Genomic DNA, 19,436 nt, shown 5'->3' with positions numbered 1-19,436 from the left:
CGGGGAAGATGCCCCACCGGGGCCAGTCCCTGCACCAGAGCAGCTGCCCCTTGCCTGGCTCCAGGCATCATGCCTGTTCTGGAGCAAGGAAGCTGGCTTCAGTCCCCCCCCTCGCCCCCTGAGTACACATACACACTTCAGAGCTGCTTGGACAAAAGAGTCCATCCTTCTCAGCAGCCTCTCAGCCTTGCTTGGGACGTGTCTCTCGCCTCCTCCCCCACCCCTCCCTTGCCTGTCAAGCGCCTCTCACCAGGGACACCACACGGGCGCGCGCGCGCGCGCGCACACACACACACACACACACACACACAGAGGCACACGCGTGCACACACTTGCAGCCACATGCTCACACACATATACATGTAGCCACACACACACAGGCAAACAGAGCCAAACCTGCAGCTTCATCTACAGAGACACCTCCACATTCAGAGAGACATCCCCACATGTCCATGTGCACATTCACACACAAAGGGACTAGGACGGAGAGGGACTCATGGCATCAAGGGATGAAGCTCAGCAAGCTGGGCACATGGGCTCCTCGACATAGATTCACAGGAGCTCCACTGCCTTCCTCCACACACCTCCACACACACACACACACACACACACACACACACACATGTCCCCCCTACACAGAGCACCATGCCCCCTCCTCCCCTCCTGTGGAGACACACACCGCACGCAGCCCCCGCAGAACCTCCCGCCCCCTGCCAGACACAGAGACACTGCTAAACCCCCCGCCCACGCTGAGGCGAACCCAATCCCCCCACACGGGAGAATGTGCCCCTCCGCCATGCCTTCGCCTCCTGACACACAGCTCCTCCCAATCCCCTCCAAATGGAGACCCCCAAACAGACACACTGGGAAGCACACATTTCCAACCGCCTCTCTTGGCCCAGCTGCAACGTTAGGGCTCAGGGTCTGCGGGCTGGGAGCCCCGGGAACCCGTGCTGCACCCCAGGCCTCCAGGCGCCCACTCCCCAGCCCCCGTGGGTTGCCCCGCCACCCCCCCCCCCCCTTTGCTGATCCATACCTGCTCATACCAATCCCGGTTGGTACAGGTGCACTCGGGCCACCAGCTGGGGCCGCTGCCGTTGAGTTTGGGGGTGCTCTTGCCCGGGACTGGCTTAGGGGGCACTGGCCCCACATCCCGACCGGTGGGGATGAGCTTGGCCTTGGTGCGGGGGGTGGGGGTGGCCCCCGCCTGCGAGGGCAGGGTCTGCGAGCTGTAGCCCCCGTAACCGGCGCTGGCTCCATTGCCCCCACCTGGCCCGTAGGGGTCGGGTACCTGCCAGTCCCCGTAGCCGGGAGGCTCGAGGCGCCGCAGGGCGGCCAGGCGGGTCACCTCGTAGCACTCGGGGCACTTACAGCAGTGCTGGTGCTTGTGCATGGCACTGCCCCCCGCGGCCCGGACCCCCCAGCCCACGCCGGTTTCCACACCGCCGCTGCCGCCGCCGCCGCCGCTGCCGCCAGGCTCCCGGGCACACTCACACTGCTCGGACCAGGAAGGGGGGGGCACCCGTGGGGGCGCCCGGGCGGAGCGGGGCCTGGGGCCGGGCGGGCGTCCCGGGGCCTCTGCCCCCACGCTGCCCCGCACCCACGGCTCCCCCTCCAGCACTGGCGGCTCCGTGTCGCCCGTCGTGGCTCCTGGGCCGAGGCCCAGCAGCAAAGAAGAAGCGGGAGCCTGGGCAGAAGCTGGGTGCTGCGAGGACCGCTCCCGCACTGGTCCCCAGGATGGATCTGAGTGGAGTCAAGAGCATCTCTCCCTGGCTCCCTTCTCAGTTGATTCCAGCCAATCAGCGTGCAGAGTCAGGCAGCGGCAGCGGCAGCGGCAGGAATGCTAAACAGCGGCTCCTTAAAGGAACAGAGGCAGTGGCGCCCCCAGGCTCAGCCCCAGCTCCCCAGATATCCGGGGTAGGGCCAACCCTAGGGCAGGGACAGGGGACTTGTGCCACGGGTGAGCTCAGCCCCCCCTCTCGTGCCCCCTCATCTCCAATTTCAGCCTGTCTTCGGCCCACTCCACCCCACCCCACCCCACTACCAAGAGGGAGTTGCAGGGAGATGCTCAATGGGTCCCCGGGCTTGCTCTGAGCTGGGGCCACCAGAAGTAAAGACTTGAGGCGGCAGAACAGATCGAAGGGACGTTAGAGCAGGGTGAGGGAGGTGCTCTCTCCTAACAGGGGACCAAGGAAGAGGGCAGCTTAGGAGGCTACTCTCTTGTCAGGGCCTCTTCCTCAGGACTATTGTTCTCTCAACCTCTAGGCCCCGAAATGACTGCAACCTCACACTTGACCTGCTTCCATCACCAATGAGGGACTCAAGCCTAGAACAGAAGGAAAGGGAAGCTCTAAGCTTTTGTCCCTGGCGCACAGATTCCTGTCTCCTCAACTCCACTCCTGCATGGTTATAATGGGGGAAAGAGCTTCAGCATGCCAAGAGAGTAAAGAAAGTCCAGGGCAGAAGGAAAGGTAAGAAGAGATCTGAAGTGAAAGAAATCCGGGGGCCTGGAGAAGAAGTTGGGAATACTTATCCAAGGACATTTCCTTAGCCTCTCCTGGCTCAGTCTGTTGGCGGATGGAAGAAGGATGACATGCTGGGAAAACTCTTATCTTTTTGCTGTTCTTTTTGTCATTAGCTACCAATTATTGAGTCTTCACAAAGTCCTAAGTGCTTTACATGCAAACAAAACCCCTACCAAGGTGCTACTATTATTATCTGACTTTTACCGAGAAATTGAGGCTCAGAGATGTTAATACAGCTGGGTTACACAGGTGGAAGTGACAGAATCAGGATGCAAATCCTGGCCATTTGACTCCAGAGTCCACGCTCTGAACCACTCAAGTCCAACAGGTCTATTCTAAGTTCTCCTGCAGATCTCAGATCTCAGTTCAACGAACATTCATTGCACACCTACTCTGTGCAAGACCTTGACCTGGGCCCTAGGGCTACAGAAATTCATTCTTAAGTCAACAAGTATTCACTGAGCACCTGCTATGTGCCAGACACTGTTCTAGGATTTGAGGATACAGCAGCAAACAGAACAAAACACAATAAATCCCCGCCCTTGGGGTGCTCACATTCTAGTGAAAGGGCACAGACAAAAAATAGCACAATAAATAAATGAAGTATATACTACGATATATGGTGATAAGTGCTATGGGGTAAAAGAAAAAGAGCAGAGAAAGCGGGATTGGGAGTACTAGGGAAGGACATGAGGTTGTGATCATTTTTCTTCAAGCTTTTTACCCCTGCATTTTAACATGAAAATTTTCAAACATACAGAACAACGGAAAGAATTTTACAGGGAACAAACAGCCAATTGCCACCTAGATTCTCATTAACAATTTACTATACTTGCTTTATCACATGTATATCCTCCACATATCCTCTCCAACTTTTTTAAAAATGAAAACTTGCAAACATACAGAAATGTTGAAAGAATAGTACAAGGGACACCTATATATCTTCCTCACAGAGCCAACAACTGGCAATGTCTTGTTATATTTGCTTTATCGATCTATCTACAATTTCTTCTGAACCGTTCAAATGTACGTTACAGATTTCATTACACTCCTCCCCTAAATATTTCAGCATTCATCTTGTGGGAATAAAGACATTCTCCCACATAACCACAATATGATTATGACATCTAAGAAAATTAACAATAATTTCATATCATCTAATATCATCTAATGTCCAGTCTATATTCAAATTTCTCCAAACTTGCCTTTTAACATTTTTAACATCAGAACCTAATCAAGGCTGTCACATTGCATTCGTGTCTTTAGCCACTAGAACAGCCCCAATCTTAAAAGAAAAACTTTTTATTTTAAGATAATTATAGATTTACAAGGAAGTTGCAGAGACAGCACAGAGGGGGCCCGTGTACCCTTCACCCAGTTTTCCTCAATGATTGCATCTTACGTAATTATAGTACAATAGCAAAACCAGGAAACTGACATTGGTACAGTGTGTGTATAGTTCTATACCATTTTACCACATGCGGAGATTTCTGTAACAACCACTGCAATCAAGATACAAAACTATTTCGTCACCACAAAGACCTACTGGTGTCGTCATTTTAAAAGGTTGAGGAAAGTGTAAAAAACTTACCTCCCTTTAGGTCTCTTTACCATGTCTCATTTATAGTATGGTTGTCTTAAATATTTCCTCTACATATACTGAGCTTCACATCAGATGATGTTTTACTTATTGCTTCAACCATCAAACATTATTTAGACAACTCAAGAGAAGAAGGAAAGTCTGTTGTACGTACTTACGTTTTTACTCATTCTATTCTTTCTTCCTTCCCGATGTTCCAAGATTTCTTCTTTTATCATGTCCTTTCTGTTTTGAGAACTGCCTTTAACCACTCTTTTAGGGTGGGTCTGCTGGTGCCATGGTCTCGTAGCTTTCCTTTTTCTGAGGATATCTTGATTTCTCCCTCATTTCTGAAGGATATTTTCACTCGATATAGCATCCAGGCTTGGCAGTTCTTTTAACACCTGAAATATGTTGTTGCCACTTCCTTCTGGCCACCATGGTTTCTGGTGAGAAATCGCTGATACTTAAATTGTTTTTCCCCTGTTGGTAAAGTGGTGTTTCTCTCTTACTGCTTTCAAGATTTTCTCTTTGTCTCGTTTTTAAAAGTTTGATTATAATGTGTCTTGGCATGGCTTTGACTTTATCCTGTGTTGGGGGTTTGTTCAGCTTCTTGAATCTGTAGGTTTATGTCTTTTGCCAGATTTGGGAGATTTTCAGCCATCATTTCTTGAGGACTTTCTCGCCCCCACCCTTTCTCTTCTCCTTCTGGGACTCCGATGACATGAATGTTAGGTCTTTTGTTATAGTCCCACATGTCTCTGAGGCTCTGTTCATGTTTTTGTTTTCAGTCAAGTCACCTAGTCAAGTCTGTCCTTTTCTCCTTCTTTTAGCATCTTCCTATGTTTCTTTTATATATCACATACAGAGTTTTAGCTGTCCTTAGTGGGGGAAATAGGGAGAAGCATGTCTACTCCACTTGGGTCCAGAACTAGAAGTCTCCCATCTTTATTTTTTTTTTAATTAATGACATTGGCTTTTTGAAAAGTACAACTCAGTTGTTTTGTAGAATATCCTACTTCTGGATTTGTCTGTTGTTGTTTTTTTTTTCCCCCTCGTGGTGTCATTTATCTTGTTCCTCTATACCCTGTATTTACTGTAAACTGGAAATTAGAATAGAGGCAATCTTAAATAGGCTGGTCAAGGTAGGCCTCACTGAGAAAGTGACATTTGAACAAAGACTTGAGGGAGGTGAGGAAGGGAGCCATGCAGCAGAGTATACCTAGCAAGGGAAGAGCCAGTGCAAAGGTCCTGGGTAAGAAGTGCACCTGGCTTGTTCAAGAAACAGCAAGGAGGACCAAGTAGCTGGAGCAGAGTGGGAGGGAGAACGTACTAGGAGATACGATCAGAGATTTAGTAGGAGACCAGATTGTATAGGGCCTGTAGGCCATTGAAGGATTTTGGCTTTACTCTGAGAGAGATGGGGAGCCATTGGAGAGTTTTTGGGCTGAGAACTGACATGATCTGACTTGCGTTTAGCAGGATCACTTTGGCTTCCGTGTGGAGAATAGGCCACAGGGGACAAGGGTGAAGCAGTGAGACCAGTCAGGAGGCTACCGAGGTGATGCCAGTGAGACGTGATGGTGGTTTGGACCAGGGTGGCAGCACGGGAGGTGATAAGAAGTGATTGGTTTCTGGATGTATCTCAAAGAGAGAGTCAACATGATTTACTGACAGATTGAATATGAGGTGTGGTTCCAAGGTTTTTTGGCCAGAGCAACTGGAAAGGTGAAACTGCCATCAACTGAGATGAGGACCGCTTTAGGGGAGGGGTCATTTGGGCGAAAAAGGTCAGGTGTCCAGATTTGGACATGTTGAGTTTGAGATGTCTATCAGACATCCAAGTGGCAATGAATAGTAAACAGACCCTGTCGCCAAGGTGCTCAAAGTTAGAGAAATGGACATATAGAAGCATTTCATTACAGTAACTGTGAAAAGTGTTATTTCAGAGGGGTATACAAAAAAGCAAGTTATCAACTCTACTTGTGGGTGGTGAGGGGCTTACAAAAAGTTTCATAAGAGATGACATTTTTAGTTTGCTCCTGAAGGGTGACTAGGTGTTCATTAGGTAGAGAAAAGAGAGGAGTGTCTTGTTTCCTGTATTCTTAGACCCTGGCACACAGCGGTTGCTCAGTCACACCCAACCCAGTCACTAGTTGTGTGACCTTGGCCGTTACTTTACTTCTTGAGCTTCAGTTTCTTTATCTGTGAAATGGAAATCATCATAGGGTTTTTGTGAGGATTAAATGTAAAACATTTAGCACATTACCTTGTACACAGTGGGTTAAGGTTAATTATTATTGTTGAATGAACAAATGAATGAATATCTTCCTTCCTTACCAAGTCTAGGCTAGGCTGGTAACTCAGGACCTTAAAGTCTTCTATATGCTCAGCAGTTTGCCGATACTATAGAGTGCTAGACTCTTTTCCTACATCGTAAAAGTAGCTCAGGAAAAACAAAAAAACACCCTATAGCCTGGGCCTCTGAACTGCTCTGATTGAGGAATAAATATTGCTAAGCCTGGAGTGAATGGAGAGGGTCAAACTGCCTTCCCCACACCCCGTCCCCATTGACTGCTCTCTCTCTCCTCTCTCCTCTCTCCTCTCTCCTCTCTCCTCTCTCCTCTCTCCTCTCTCTCTCTCTCTCTCTCTGTCTCTCTCTCTCTCTCTCTCTCTCTCTCACACACACACACACATTTTCATTTTTAATGAATATGAGTTACATCCCTTTACATTCATAGTGAGCTTCTCCCCACTCTACAGGCTCTCTGATGCTCAGACTGGACTTGGTTGGCAAGTCAGCAACCTTGAGATGCTTTGACACTTGGAATCCCCTCCCAACTGCTAGAGTTCCAGCCTGAGGCCCCAGGGAGACAGGCGCCCCCTACAGGTCGAAAACAGCCCACGCCCCTGCAGGAGGTTGTGGTTGCTCGGCAACCGGGAGGCCCACACGGAGACTGAAGCCACAGAGGAGCCTGAGAAGGGATTTGGGAGAAGAAGGACTGTTTCTCACTCCTATCCACCGTTCCTCCAGCGCCCTCCCTCAGCAAACCGATGGGGTTAGGGCAGTGCGGCCCGCTGCTGTCTGATAACCTGGGCTCATTCTTGAAAGTACAGCTTCACTGGGTGACCCCAATCTTTTTGTGTAGAGAAATAATCACCCTTGCCCCAAAGCCCTCGGGTTTCACCTGGGTGCCAGAGATTGGGATTGCTGAAAGCAGGAGTTTTCTGGTTTGCGAGTAAGGGGCATTGCTGTGGGTGTGCATCCTTGGTGGATGGGAATTCTAGCACATTGGGCGTGGGTAGGAATAATTTTGGTGATTAGTCTACTAAGGTATCAAGATTTCCCCACCATTCCCAAGGTATGGATTAGGGAACTCCTACTTTCCCCCATTAAAATAAAAAGGCCCCATAGGAACGACAGTATATAAAGGATCATTCATACCTTGGTGGAGACAAGTTTCTCAGTGGCTTTCCTGAATTAGATTTCTCTATGGAGTAGGGAGAGATCCTGAGGTCTGTTGACCCCTGTGAGTAGGGACAGAGCCCAACAAGAGGGAAAGAAACAAAAAGAAGAATGGCAGGGTAGTAACACAGAATTCGGCAGCTTCCTAGTGCTGTGTCTGGTTTGGGGCTAGCAAATCCTGTCAGCTCTGTGCCCTCTCTGTTAGGACCATGCTGAAGTATTCCGTCCTTATGACGGCCTTTGGGGACCAGAAATCCACAGCTTTTCCTCCTAGTAACCTAGCATTCTGGCCCAGGAGTAGGTCCAAGCAGGCCGAAGCCGTGGGCACAATAATCCCTCCACTTGGGACTCATCTCTTCACTCTCAGTACAGCAGGAGCATCATTGTGGCAGAGCCCCAAGCCATGGCAAGCTTAGGGGAGAGCTGTGCCCGGAGTCTCGTCGTGGGCTTTCCCTCAAGAGTTCCAAGGTAGAGATACCAGGCTGAGGTACTGGCAGCCAGACAGGTCCTGGTCCAGCCACTGCCCCAGTCCACAACATCTCCACAGCCGCACGATGGCAGGGGGAGGCTCCTTGCTCCCTGTGCTTCTAAACTGAACTGGGTCGGGGCTGTGCCTTAGCTCTATTAATAGCCCCCTAGCCCAGCCTGCTAGCCCCAAACCCGGATGCCAGAAGCTGTGAGTCAGCAGCTAAAAATAACGAGAGCAACTGCACCCAAACCCCAATGAGCAGCGCCCCTTGGCCCTCCGCCCTCAAGTTTTTGTCAATCTCAGCCTCCAGTCCAGGACCTTATAGAGGTTAAGTGCGCCATAGCTGTCCAGTCCTCCTGGGAAGAGAGGAAGGATGGGCGGTGGCAGGCTCAGGGCTCAGTGCTCAAGGCTAGGGGCTCTAGGGGCAAGGGCTTGGGGCATTCCGGCGGAGAGTCTAGACTCTGAGGCTAGAGGACTGCAGCTGAGAGCCTGGGAGCTGAGAGGTGGAGGCTGCGGGGGTTGTAGACCCTGGATGTGGTCAGGGTCAGGTCGGAATGGGAGGGGAGGAAGAGGCTGCGGGGCTGCGAGGCTGGGCGACTGGGAGGGGACAGAAAAGTAGGGATGGGGGTGGGGGGGGAAGTCCATGCTGAGAGGTGAGAGCCCGGCAGTACCTGGGCGCCCCAGAGCTGAGGCCAGCAGTCGGTCTGAGGGGCGGGATCGGGAACAGGGAAAACTACGGAAATGCAGCTTGAAAAGGTAGTGTGTGGAAGAGGCGGTCCAAGGCGGCGTGGACCCCCGAGAAGACTGGGACCAGGCAGCAGCCGCGGCGTGGGCTCCCGGCGCTCCTCCCACCTCCCAGCCCGTCGCACGCCGATGCCCCCGCCCACCGCGCCTGCTGCAGGCCAGGTATGTTGGCGTGGACGGCGGCCTGTGTGTGTATGTGCATGTGTGTGCGTGGCGAGGGCGGGGTGGCGAGAAGGGAAGGGGCGGGGTCGGGGAGGAGGAGGGGGCGGGAACACAAATTCAAATTCGCTTCGGTCCATCCCGAGAGCGGAAGTGGCCGTGGGGCATCCTGGGAGTTGTAGTTCCCGGGCCTGCCCTGCAACCGAGGAGGGTCTTGTCCCTAGGTGGCAGGGCCGCCGCCCCCGGTCCCAGGCTGGCGAGAGAGGAGGAATTGAGAACCGAACCTCCTGACCTCGTCAGACCCTTAGTTCGATTTCCCTTCGTGTGGAGACATGAACCGGGGTGAATGTGGGTGCGGTGGGGACTGAAGAGTCAGCCAGAGCACCCTCCTGTCCTTGTGTTTGCCTTAGCCCCTCCCCCACTTCTACCAGACTCCTTATCCTAGGCCAGCTCCGCGCTGGTCATCTTAACTGTTTATCCCAGGGGCTCACGAGCAGCAAACATACCGGGGAACTTGCTCCTCGAGGGGAAGGTGGGCCCGGCAACCTGACCCTGCGCGCAGCCCAGAGAAGCGAAAACTTGTGGAAATCGGACCATGCCCTCGGGGTACGGAGTCAAGGACACAGGTCCCCAATGGGCACAAGAAACAGGTAGCATTCAGCAAATACGTCACGGGTGACGACGGCGCGGCCCTCCTCTTGGGGCAGGTGACCACAAGGTGGAGCTACAGCGCAAGTCTGCACAGCGCGCCTGGGCCACCCGGAATGCTCCCTGTGGCGGCTGCTCTCCTGCTTCCCACTTGCAGCCCTTCATTGCCCCAGGTGGACCTCTTGCCACCTCCAACCCACGATTCTCCCCATGATGACCCCTCAATGTCATGTCACATACAACCCTAGATGGAAGGTGCATCCTCCACCCAGCCCCAGCGCTGAGAAGATTAGACTGTGCCAAATGGGCATTCAATTCATTGAATAACCTATTAACGGACAAGATTCAGGAACGAATGTGTCTTGAAGAAAAGACTGTGTACAGCAAAAAGCCATCTGTAGGCACATGGCTAGATGGGCTCTTTGGCCCCCAGCCTCTAGGCAGGAAATAAGATAAATTGCATATGTCAGGGGAGACAGTGAATGAAGCCAGGTCGATACCTCCATCATCTTATAGTTCTCCAGGAAAGGCCGTTTTGTCATCTCCTTCAGTCACTGTTCCAAGCTGTCCCGCCCCTGACACCCTGTGCCTTCTACACAAGAACACGTGCACACAGATCAGAAACATTCTCTTGGCAATCTCCTTGTCTTTTCCTCTGTTCTAGTTTCATTTGGGGAGAAACTTCTCGTGACTCAGTGTCTTCCTAACCACTTCAGGTCGAAATCTCAAGGGGGACAGATTCCATGGAAGCTTGGGGCATGCCACCATCTGGGCAGAAGGCCCTCATAGTTGGCAACCTCCTGTTGGCAAAGTTCACCCCACGCCAACCCCAGCAACATTCCACCTCAGCCATTCTCTCTTCCTTGCTGTTGGCCAATGCAGACAGGCCTCAGACTTTGGCTGGTGGGGGTCGAGGACAGAGCATTCACTCCATTATGAAAGCGTTGATCCTGGTCAGCAGCACTGCTGTTTCTAAGCCTGGGGAGAGGAGCATATAGGGAGTGAGCAAGGGGAAGGCTAGAGGAGGAGAAAAATGAGGTGAGGGGAGAAACTTCTTACCGGTTCTCTCTCTCTCCTTAGCACATCTCCTATAGGGAGAAAAGCTTCTCATTATGAGTTCAGCCAGCTTCAAGCATGACCTTTTTTTGACCCCGAGTTCCCCCAGACTGCCTTTCCCAGGTTCAAGCCAATGGGATATATAAGGAAGGGTCTAAGAATCTCCGAGGAACCAAACAGACCAAACCCCAAGCCCCAGGCAGCATTTATGAGTCTGAATCAGCCCTATCACCAGGACCCTAGGGAGAATAAAGACCCAGAAAGCTGGGGCACAAAACACTCACCGTTGGAGGAGAAAGGTCCACAAAAGCAGCAGGATTGAGACACAATTGGTAATGATCCACATCATTAGGTAGGTTTGAGGGGGCTATGGGAATAGAAAAAAGCCCCTGTCAGTGGCCACAGCGACCCATATACAGACACAGGTAGTATATGGGGGGAGGAGGGGCAATAAGTAAGGAAGAGAGGGATAGGGTTAAGGAGAAGCAGGGATGGGAAAAGAGGAGGAGGGGTGGCAGTCCCAGAGCCCTTACAATAAGCCAGACAGGGTAACGCATCTGCTGCAGCAGCTGGCAGTCATTGGTGGTGACCGAATCCACCCCTGCACACCAGAGTAGGGAGAAGAGCCAGGGCTTGTTCACTACAAATAGGTTCACCGAGACATTATCTTGGTGCAGTGCTCTGTGGAGGCGGGGAAGAAATAGGGAACATCCAGAATCTTGGCGCTCCAGGCATGGGAGGGAGACAGCCCCTCTCTGTGCTCGAATCTCCAGTGTCACTGCCCCAGAGCCATCAGTTCTGCCTTTGCGTAGCAGCCCCCTGACCAACTCTGTCTCCTGGTGGATTCCACCTATGGGTCCTAGCTTTGCTGTCTGGGGCTACACAAATGTGTCTCTCCTCTTTGTCTCATGACATCCCTTCAGAGGTCTGAGGGGCAGTGACCACATTTCCCTGAGTCTTCTCTTCTCCAGGCCCAACAGCCCCAGTCGCTTCAACTGGGGCTGGGGACCTGGCTTATCATTCCCTTCCCCATACAAACCTCTCTAATCTGATCTTACTCCAATTTACCTATGTTCCTTTTGAAGTTTGGAGCCTGCATCTGAAGGTGATATCCCAGGTGGGCTGGGACCAGCTTCGAGGAGAGCAAAACTCCTCCTGCCTTCTGGGCACTATGCCCATGTGAAGGCAGCCCAGGGTCAGGCTAGTTTTTGGCAGTGTCATTCATTATTCACAGTGTTCAATCAAAGCCCTGGTCTTTTTCACACATGTTCCTGCTAATGCCAGTGTCTCCCTCTCTTGTTTTTGTGCAGTTGAGCTTCTTTTGGACCCCAAATATAGGTCTTTACGTGTATCTCTGTTGCATTTCATCCTGGTACATTTGGCCGGTAATCTTGGAGGGCTTAGACCTTTCAGGGCCTCCATTTTCCCATCAGTGTTTTCATTACCAATTCATGCCTTTTGGAAACATGATCAGCAGTCGATGTTGACCAGGACAAGACTAAGGGGAGGGCCAAACCTGATATCGTGTCTCCTCCCATGGTGACAACTTGGGGAAAGGTCCTTGAAATACTTAATATGATAACCGGGCTATCATTCAGTCCACATTTTTTTTCTATCTGACCACAAGGATATTATAAGAGACCTTGGCAACTGCATGTTTTTAAGTCTGTCATGTTTCCTGGCTGGGTCAGCTTCTGGGGCCCAGCTCACATCTGGGACTCTCGCCTCTCTCCCCTGGATCCATCCTCTCTTGCACCAACCTCTTTGGTGTAGAATGAAAGCTAAACTCCTTCTGGTGGCCTACAAGGTCCTACCCAATTTGGCCCCTGCCTACCTCTCCAGCCTTGCCTTCCCCTTGCTCACAAGGCTGCTGTTCCTGCTCTTCTGCAGCTCTTCCCATTGTCATCTCTTTGTGACCTGTCAGGTCTCAGCCCAGACACCACCTCTTTAACCACTCTTCCTACTGTGACCCTCCCTAGCCCCTCTCTCCCAATCTCTACTACATCTTCCCAATTTTTTTGTCTTCAGATCACTTATCACTATCCAATATGCATATGTTTTGTGCAGTGGTTTATTGTCTGTCTCTTTCACTCCCAAAGCCTGCAATAAACAGTGCCTGACACATAGCAGGTGTTCAATAAATATGTGTTGTATGAGTGAGTGAATGGATGGCCTTTGCCTTCCCAGCCTCGGCTCTTCCCCGCCATGAAGCCTCATGTGATCCCCTCAGCTCCTTTCCTCTGGCACTCACTTGATGTCCAACAGCGGCAGGTCTTGATAGGGGAGGTTGAGAAACTGGGGCCTCACAGTGCTGTGGCCTCCCAGATGTCCATATATCTGGCGCATTTGGGGGGCCCGTTGTTGGACATGAGCCCGATCTTCATCCGGTAGCCAGAGGACCTGTGGTTCAGGGTGGATGGGCATGAAGCTGGGGAAGGCCTAGGGATTCCGGGGGTGGGGACAGGGGCAGAGAGGTCTGACTGCGGATGGGCTGTATGAGCTGGGGTGGGGCCCTGGGGCGGGGGGAAGCCTCAGCATTATCATCATGGCCTAGGGAAGGCAGGGGAGAGGGGCACTAGGGAGCACTTGGGGTCCTGGCAACATCACCATGGCTTGGGGCACCCCTGAACTCAGCACAGTCTCCAATGTCTGGTTCACAAAAGTGTCATGGTATGTGTGGCTTCGTGGGGGGCGGCGCAGGTCAAACATGACAGAAAGGTTGCGGGCTTCAGCTTCTTTCAGTAGTTCTTCCAAGGCTGGCACTGTCTGATTCTCAGCGTCTTTCCGATCAGGGCCTGACAGCTGCTTAGCCCCCCAGAAGGGTCGCCTCTATAAGAAGAAGAAAATTGTTTCAAGACCAGAAGAAGCCTCCAGGCCATCCTCCCATCCTCATTATCTTCACTCATTACCCCCACTTGGCGTACAGCTTCGGCCCACTGCTGAGCCAGGGTTTTTCCTTTCTCCAAACTGTGGCCTTTTCTAAACCCTCTAATACCTTACTCTGGCCCCAACCTCCTACCCTCCCGGTTTCCTAACTTCCTCGCTCTCACTACACTTTCCCTTGGGTCTCACGGAGACCTCTGGGATCTTGACCCCTTGGTTTCCTTCCAATCCATCAGCCCCTTTCTGGCCACACCTACATCCCCTACCCATGGTCCATCCGCAGCTTGAACTACTTTTCCACAGCCCCGTCAACTCCTTTCCTGCCCCGCAAATCCCAAACTCTGATTGAATTCTGCAATTGTCCGCCTCCTCCAACCCTAGAATTGGGGGGCAGAGCATACCACGTGGGCTGTTGGCACTGTAGTCCTATTTTCTGCTCTCAGTGCCACTTAGCCATCCTTTTACTTGTTCTTGATTTGCTCCCTCTCCCATTCCTCCTGGTGGCTGTTCCAAACCTCTGCCACTCTCCTCTCCTCCCCTTGAAATCAACAGATGACCTTACCTCCTAGTCACTGGCATGGAGAAAGTGAGCTATCAACACTTATTAAATGTTTACTATGTGCCAGGCAGTATTAGAAGCACTTATGTGTATTAATTTATTTAGTCCTCCCGATAATCCTACAAGGTAGGTAGTGTTATTATTCCCATTTTATAGATGAGGAAAATGAAGCACAGAGACCCTAAGGAATGTTGCCTAGGCTCACACAGCTAGGACGTGGTGAAGCCAAGATGCAAACTCAGACGTCCTTTACTCTTAAGCGCTCAGATATGTCTTAATCCCTCAGAATATGTATCCAACTGACGGGTTGGATTACGGGAGATTTTTCAATTTTAGGTTATTTCTCTGACATTTTACTTTTTTTTTTTTTTTTTTTTTACAAGGAACTTGTATTACTTTGGTAATCAAGAAAAGAAAAACTAAACAAATTAAGTATCCTTTTAAATAATTTCCATCACCTGCCGCATTGAAGTCCACACTTCTAGGCCTGCCATTCAAAGCCCCCGGAGACCAAGCCTCTGCTGGCCCGGCCCCCGGCCAGTCTCATCTCCCACGACTCCCATGCATTTTTGTCTCCCACTTCCACTGAGCCACTTTTTCATTGTCTTTTTTTTTGGCCTTGCCGCGCGGCTTGCAGGATCTTAGTTCCTCAACCAGGAATCGAACCCGAGCCCAGGCAATGAAAGTGCCAAATCCTAATCACTGGACTGCCAGGGAATTCCCACTGAGCCACTTTTTGTTCTCTGGAAAGGCTTCTTCATATTTCTGGGCTTTACACACACTCTTCCCTCTGACCAGAATTCCCGTTCCCTGCCTTGTCCATCTTAAAAACTACCCTCACTTCATATGCTGCTCAGGCATCCTCTCCTGGGAAACCACTCCTGACCCTCTCCCACACTCCCCCTGCCCAACAGCGACCTCTCTCTCCTCTCTACCCAGTAAAGACCTTGCTCTTGCTGGAGGTTTCATATTCTGATAGCCTGTTGCCTAGATGCTTTCCTTACTAGGAGGGAATGACCTGAGTGCAGAGACTGTATACCTGTCGCCCAACATGGGGCTCAGCAGATGCTTATCAATGAATGAACTCCACCCCTGAGGGCCCCTGCCCGTGGCTGCCTCTTCCAGAAGGCTGTCCTAACCTGTAGGAACCAGGCCCCGGCATTGAGTCTCTTCAGCTCAGTCCAGGAGAAGTCGCTACTGTGGCTGTTGACTCGGTGTGGGAACACAGAGGCCACATCTGTGGTCCTAGTCAGGCGCTCATCATGCATGAGGAAGGGGATCCCGTCGGAGCTGAAGGCACAAGGGGAGTCAGAGGGCCAAGCTCTGGGGCTGGTCATCATTTCCGCAGCTTCCCTGCTGTGTCACTCGGGTTGGGAGGGGACCCCGTCTTCCCTCACCTGACCATCACGTCGGTCTCAAACACAACAGCTCCACATTCAGCTGTCTTCCGCAGGGACATCAGGGTGTTCTCGGGGGCCAGCTGGGAAAGGTGAGGAGGTGGCAGGGAAGGGTGGGAGCCTGGGAACCCACAGGCCTGGTCGCAGCAGCCTAGAGGAGCAGACCCTCCCTGCCCTGCCAGCATTCTGCCCAGCACTCACCATGGGGGCCCCTCGGTGTCCCGTCAGCTCAGGCTTGGGGGGTAAGTCTTTGGGTTCCATGATACAGGCTGAGGAGATGAATAGGGGCACCAGGTAGATGGCCAGGGCAACTCCAAAAAATAGGAGCAGTAGCAGAATCTTGGGACCTGTGGGGAGTGGGGGACAGGCTATAGAGAAAGGACAGTGGTGGGCCCTGGGGACAGAAAGCAGAGTGCAGGTGCAGGAAACGGAGCAGCAGGAGGCAGGAGCATCGATGGCCAGTGCGGGTGCGTGGGAGGGTGGAGTTGGCACCTCTTTGGTGGATACGGTAGAAGGTATCAGCCACAGGCCAGGCCAGGAGAGTGATGCCAGCAACTGCTCCAATATGAAGGAATGGGGCTGTGGCCTGTGGACAAGAGCTGCTGAGGAGGGCTCTTCTCCCTAGAAGCCCTCCCCTTCTCCTCCTAGGACCTGACTTTTGAAGTTGAGAGCTACCTGGAGTCTCGGGGCACCAGGGAGCAAGCTGTGTCCTGGGGTTGGCCGCAGGCGAAGGTGTCCCCCGCTAAGCCCTGGATATCAGCCACTCACCTGCAGTGACAGACGTAAGCTATGCCACTCCTGCCGCCATTGGACCTCCAGTCCCACAAGGCCAGCGGCCACAAGAAGCATAATGAGGAGCAGCAGCACCTGGGGGGCCAGGGATCTTCATGTCAACCTGGGCTTGTGGCTGCCTGGGCTGCCCCTCACTCTATGAAAACAGGACCATTCTCTTCTCCTGACTCAACCACTGTCCTTCTTTCACTCAGCACGTATTTACTGGGCTTCAGGTCCTGAGCTCGTGCCCAGGGATAGAAGAACTGGCTAAGCGCCGGGCCCAGTGTACCCGTCTCCCGCTTGCTCCCATCCCCACTCTACCTTGTGGGCGGTGTGCAGGCACAGAGGCTGGCCACAGAGCCGCAGGAGCAGGGCCAGGAGCTGGGGGCAGAGGTGGTGGGAGTCATGAGGTGCCAAGAGGGGGCTCCCTGAGTGGGCTTCCCAGGCTGACACCTCCCTCCTCCCCTCCCCTCAGTGGCCAGGGTGAGAGCGACAGGGTAGAGCTGAGCGGGAAGGAAGGGCTAAGGTTCGACCAGCTGCCCCGGGACCCACCAAGAGCAGGGATGCGTATGTGACCAGTAGAGAGATGACCAGCAGGAATGCCGGGGACCAGTCCATCCAGTGTCCCCAGTGCTGGAACAGGAATCTGTGGGAGGGGAGAGGGAGGTGCCCGAGTGGGGGAAGGGCAGCGATAGTGGCCTGAGGGGAGCTGGGCTGGGTGGCTCTAGGATGGGGGCTAGAAGGGAGTGAGGGGAAGCCCTTCATGTGGTCAGGGGCTCCAAGGACTGGGGAGACTTCACGGAGGGGTTTTCAAGGAGGCTGGGTAGGGGGCAAGCCAGGCAGGGCTGGGGATGACCGAGCACCCTGGAGTCCCGGGGTGGGGAGTAGGTTGACATGTCTGCTGAGGTGTCCGTGACACGCTCATTGACACACTGAGGGTCCGTGACACACTCATTGAAGTTGTGCAGGTCATTGAGAAGGATGAGCACGACGTACAGCCAGCCCAGGGAGAGGAGAAAGGTGAGGAAGAGCAGGCCAAACCAGATGCATTCGCACTGCAAAGGGGCAAGGAGAGAAGCTCACACCCCATCCCCACTTCAGCTCAGAGTCCCCAGTGGAGGGCGGCTCAAGGTGGCTTCCTGCCAGGCATGGGGGTGCTCTGCTTTTGCACGTAGTTCTTTCCATGTTTGAGGGGATTTTCCTCCTGGGGAGAGAAAGCCCCTTCCTTCCCTATCCCCTCCCCTCCGCTGTCTCTGAACACACCTGGCCTTCTTATCCCCTCCAAGTGGCCTCTGCCTTGGACTTCCAACCCCCCACACACCCCAGTTGTGCTTCACCTGGTTGGTTTGTGTCCTGTCTTTGGGGCATTTCCTCCAGTGGCAGCTATACAGGCAGTGGAGGCAGTGGGCCCAGACCGAGCAGCAGCCGGGAGACTCGCCCATGGTGAGGGCCTGGGGGAAGGGACACTTGGCTATCAGGGACCCTGGCAGAAGGCAGATCTCAGCCTCCCTCCCAGTATATGCGAGGAGCCCCGGGGAGGAGCAGAGGCCTGGGCCGCTGCTCAGCAACGGAGGTCACAGGGCAGGTCCCAAGTGCCAGATTGGATGAGGAGGTGAGCAAAGGGGACAGTTTCCGGGGTCTTTCTTTCCCTTTCATCTGCGTACCTGGAAAGTCAGTGGGACACCCTGGAGGTCTAGCCTCCTGGCAGGATATACACCCACTCTCTCTATCTCCTCCCCTTTCAACAGCATCCCTCTCTGGGGATGGAGAGGTTGCCTGGGGTGGGGACTCAGGAGAAACTTCCCCGGGGTGGGGCAAACACGGTTTAGCAAGTTGAGGCAGATCTGGCCAAACTTCAGGCGGCCCCGTGTTGAGGCTTCCACCATAGGAACCAGGAGTAACCTGAAGGAGAGGCACCAGGCCTGACCTGGGGCTGAGGGAGGGCTGGCTAGTGGCTAGTTGGTCAGTTGCTATGGATACAGTGATTGCACACATCGCAAAGCCCTGAACTGAAAGATTGTCTGTCTCCACCTCCCAGGGGCAAGGGGGCACTACCAATAAGAGGAAGTCTTGAGGGGAACAGGTTGCCTGGGTCACTCCCTACCTTCTGAAGGAAACTTTTTCCTGCCCGCACACGCCTGGAACATCTAAGCCCTCTCACCCCAGTCCTGTCGCTTTCTGCCCAGTCATCCCCGAACCTCAGCCAGGAACCCAGTCCCCGCCTTTTCCTTTTCAGGGGCCCCACCCTCTGAGGACACTTTGGTGAAAGTACAACAAATACAGGGCAAAGGTGTGTATGGGGGCTGTGGTTGTCTTGGGGCAGGGGATCACTGGACCTTGTACTTTGGGGTCAAGCTGAGACCAAGCTGGCTTACTGATCCCCAGACTAGGCTGGGTGTGTGATTTTGATTCTACATGAGAAGGTGTGGGATTTGTGTCAGCATGTGTATGTGCATGCGCACTAGTGGCTGTCAGTAAAATGGGTTTCTAGGTGACTTGGAGTATGTAAAGGATCCCCTGGATACACCCATAGTGCGTGTGGTCTGAGGAACACGACCCCTTGCCTTGTCATCTGGGCTCCCCTGAAGCTGTGGAGTCTTTAGGGGGTGCACAGTGGCTGAAAGGAGGGTGTGGCTCCTCCTGAAACAGCCCTTCTTACCCTCTGCTTGCCTTGGGAAAGGAGGGTTGAGGTAGGGATGGAAGTTAGGGGGCTGAAGCTGGGGGGAGGGAAACCTCTCCCCACCCTGACACCCCTCCCAGGAAAAAGCCAACCCAGAGGGAGGTCCCCTGCCTCTTCCCATGCTGGGACCGAGTGGTAGTAGCCTGCCTCGGGCTCCAGCCGTACCTCGGGTACTGCCTCCGCACCCCAGACACTGCCGTCCAGGGTCCCACCTCCCTCCAGGAGCTGTCTGTAGGATGGGGTCAGGATCTGAGCAGCCAGAAAACTCCAATCAGGGGAGCTGACCAGGGGTGCTGCTCAATCCTTGGGCCCAATCCCTGCCGGCAGGAGCCGGACTCGGCCCTGCCACTCCCGCCTGTGGCCCCCAGCCTCCCCGAGAGCCCTCACACCTTTTCTCAGCAGCAGGTCCGCTCTGCTCTCTGCCCTCTGCTGTGCACTGCACTGTTTCCCAGGTCCTCTCCGAGTTGTCAGCCTCCTCCCTCTTCCAGGCTCAGCCC

At 53.2% G+C, this 19,436-nt stretch overlaps 2 protein-coding genes across 2 annotated transcripts in view; both read right to left on the bottom strand.

Annotated features, from left to right (window-relative positions):
* Positions 1 to 8,797, bottom strand: part of DLG3 (discs large MAGUK scaffold protein 3) — a 62,542-nt gene extending 53,745 nt beyond the window's left edge. Inside the window, exons 1-3 of the mRNA XM_068533731.1 lie at positions 8,711 to 8,797; positions 7,550 to 7,632; positions 4,284 to 6,309 (exon numbers count right to left, since the gene is read on the bottom strand). Coding sequence (XP_068389832.1) covers positions 4,284 to 4,343 — 60 coding nt within the window. The 5' untranslated portion in view covers positions 4,344 to 6,309; positions 7,550 to 7,632; positions 8,711 to 8,797. The remainder of the gene's footprint in view (positions 1 to 4,283; positions 6,310 to 7,549; positions 7,633 to 8,710) is intronic.
* Positions 8,798 to 10,430: 1,633 nt separating this feature from the next.
* Positions 10,431 to 17,701, bottom strand: GDPD2 (glycerophosphodiester phosphodiesterase domain containing 2). The gene is given in 16 exon segments (XM_068533733.1): positions 10,431 to 10,568; positions 10,650 to 10,678; positions 10,931 to 11,013; positions 11,180 to 11,327; positions 12,898 to 13,046; positions 13,254 to 13,475; positions 15,228 to 15,378; positions 15,486 to 15,568; positions 15,687 to 15,832; positions 15,978 to 16,071; positions 16,254 to 16,352; positions 16,581 to 16,640; positions 16,812 to 16,905; positions 17,123 to 17,193; positions 17,195 to 17,314; positions 17,597 to 17,701. Coding segments are annotated over 16 exon segments (1,707 nt in total). The 3' UTR covers positions 10,431 to 10,515.
* Between the last annotated feature and the right edge of the window lie 1,735 nt (positions 17,702 to 19,436).

The sequence above is a fragment of the Eschrichtius robustus genome, chromosome X (assembly GCF_028021215.1).
Source record: "Eschrichtius robustus isolate mEscRob2 chromosome X, mEscRob2.pri, whole genome shotgun sequence".
Classification (NCBI taxonomy): Eukaryota; Metazoa; Chordata; class Mammalia; order Artiodactyla; family Eschrichtiidae; genus Eschrichtius; species Eschrichtius robustus.
Note: the sequence above shows the minus strand (reverse complement) of the source record. Positions and strands in the feature narration are given on the sequence as shown.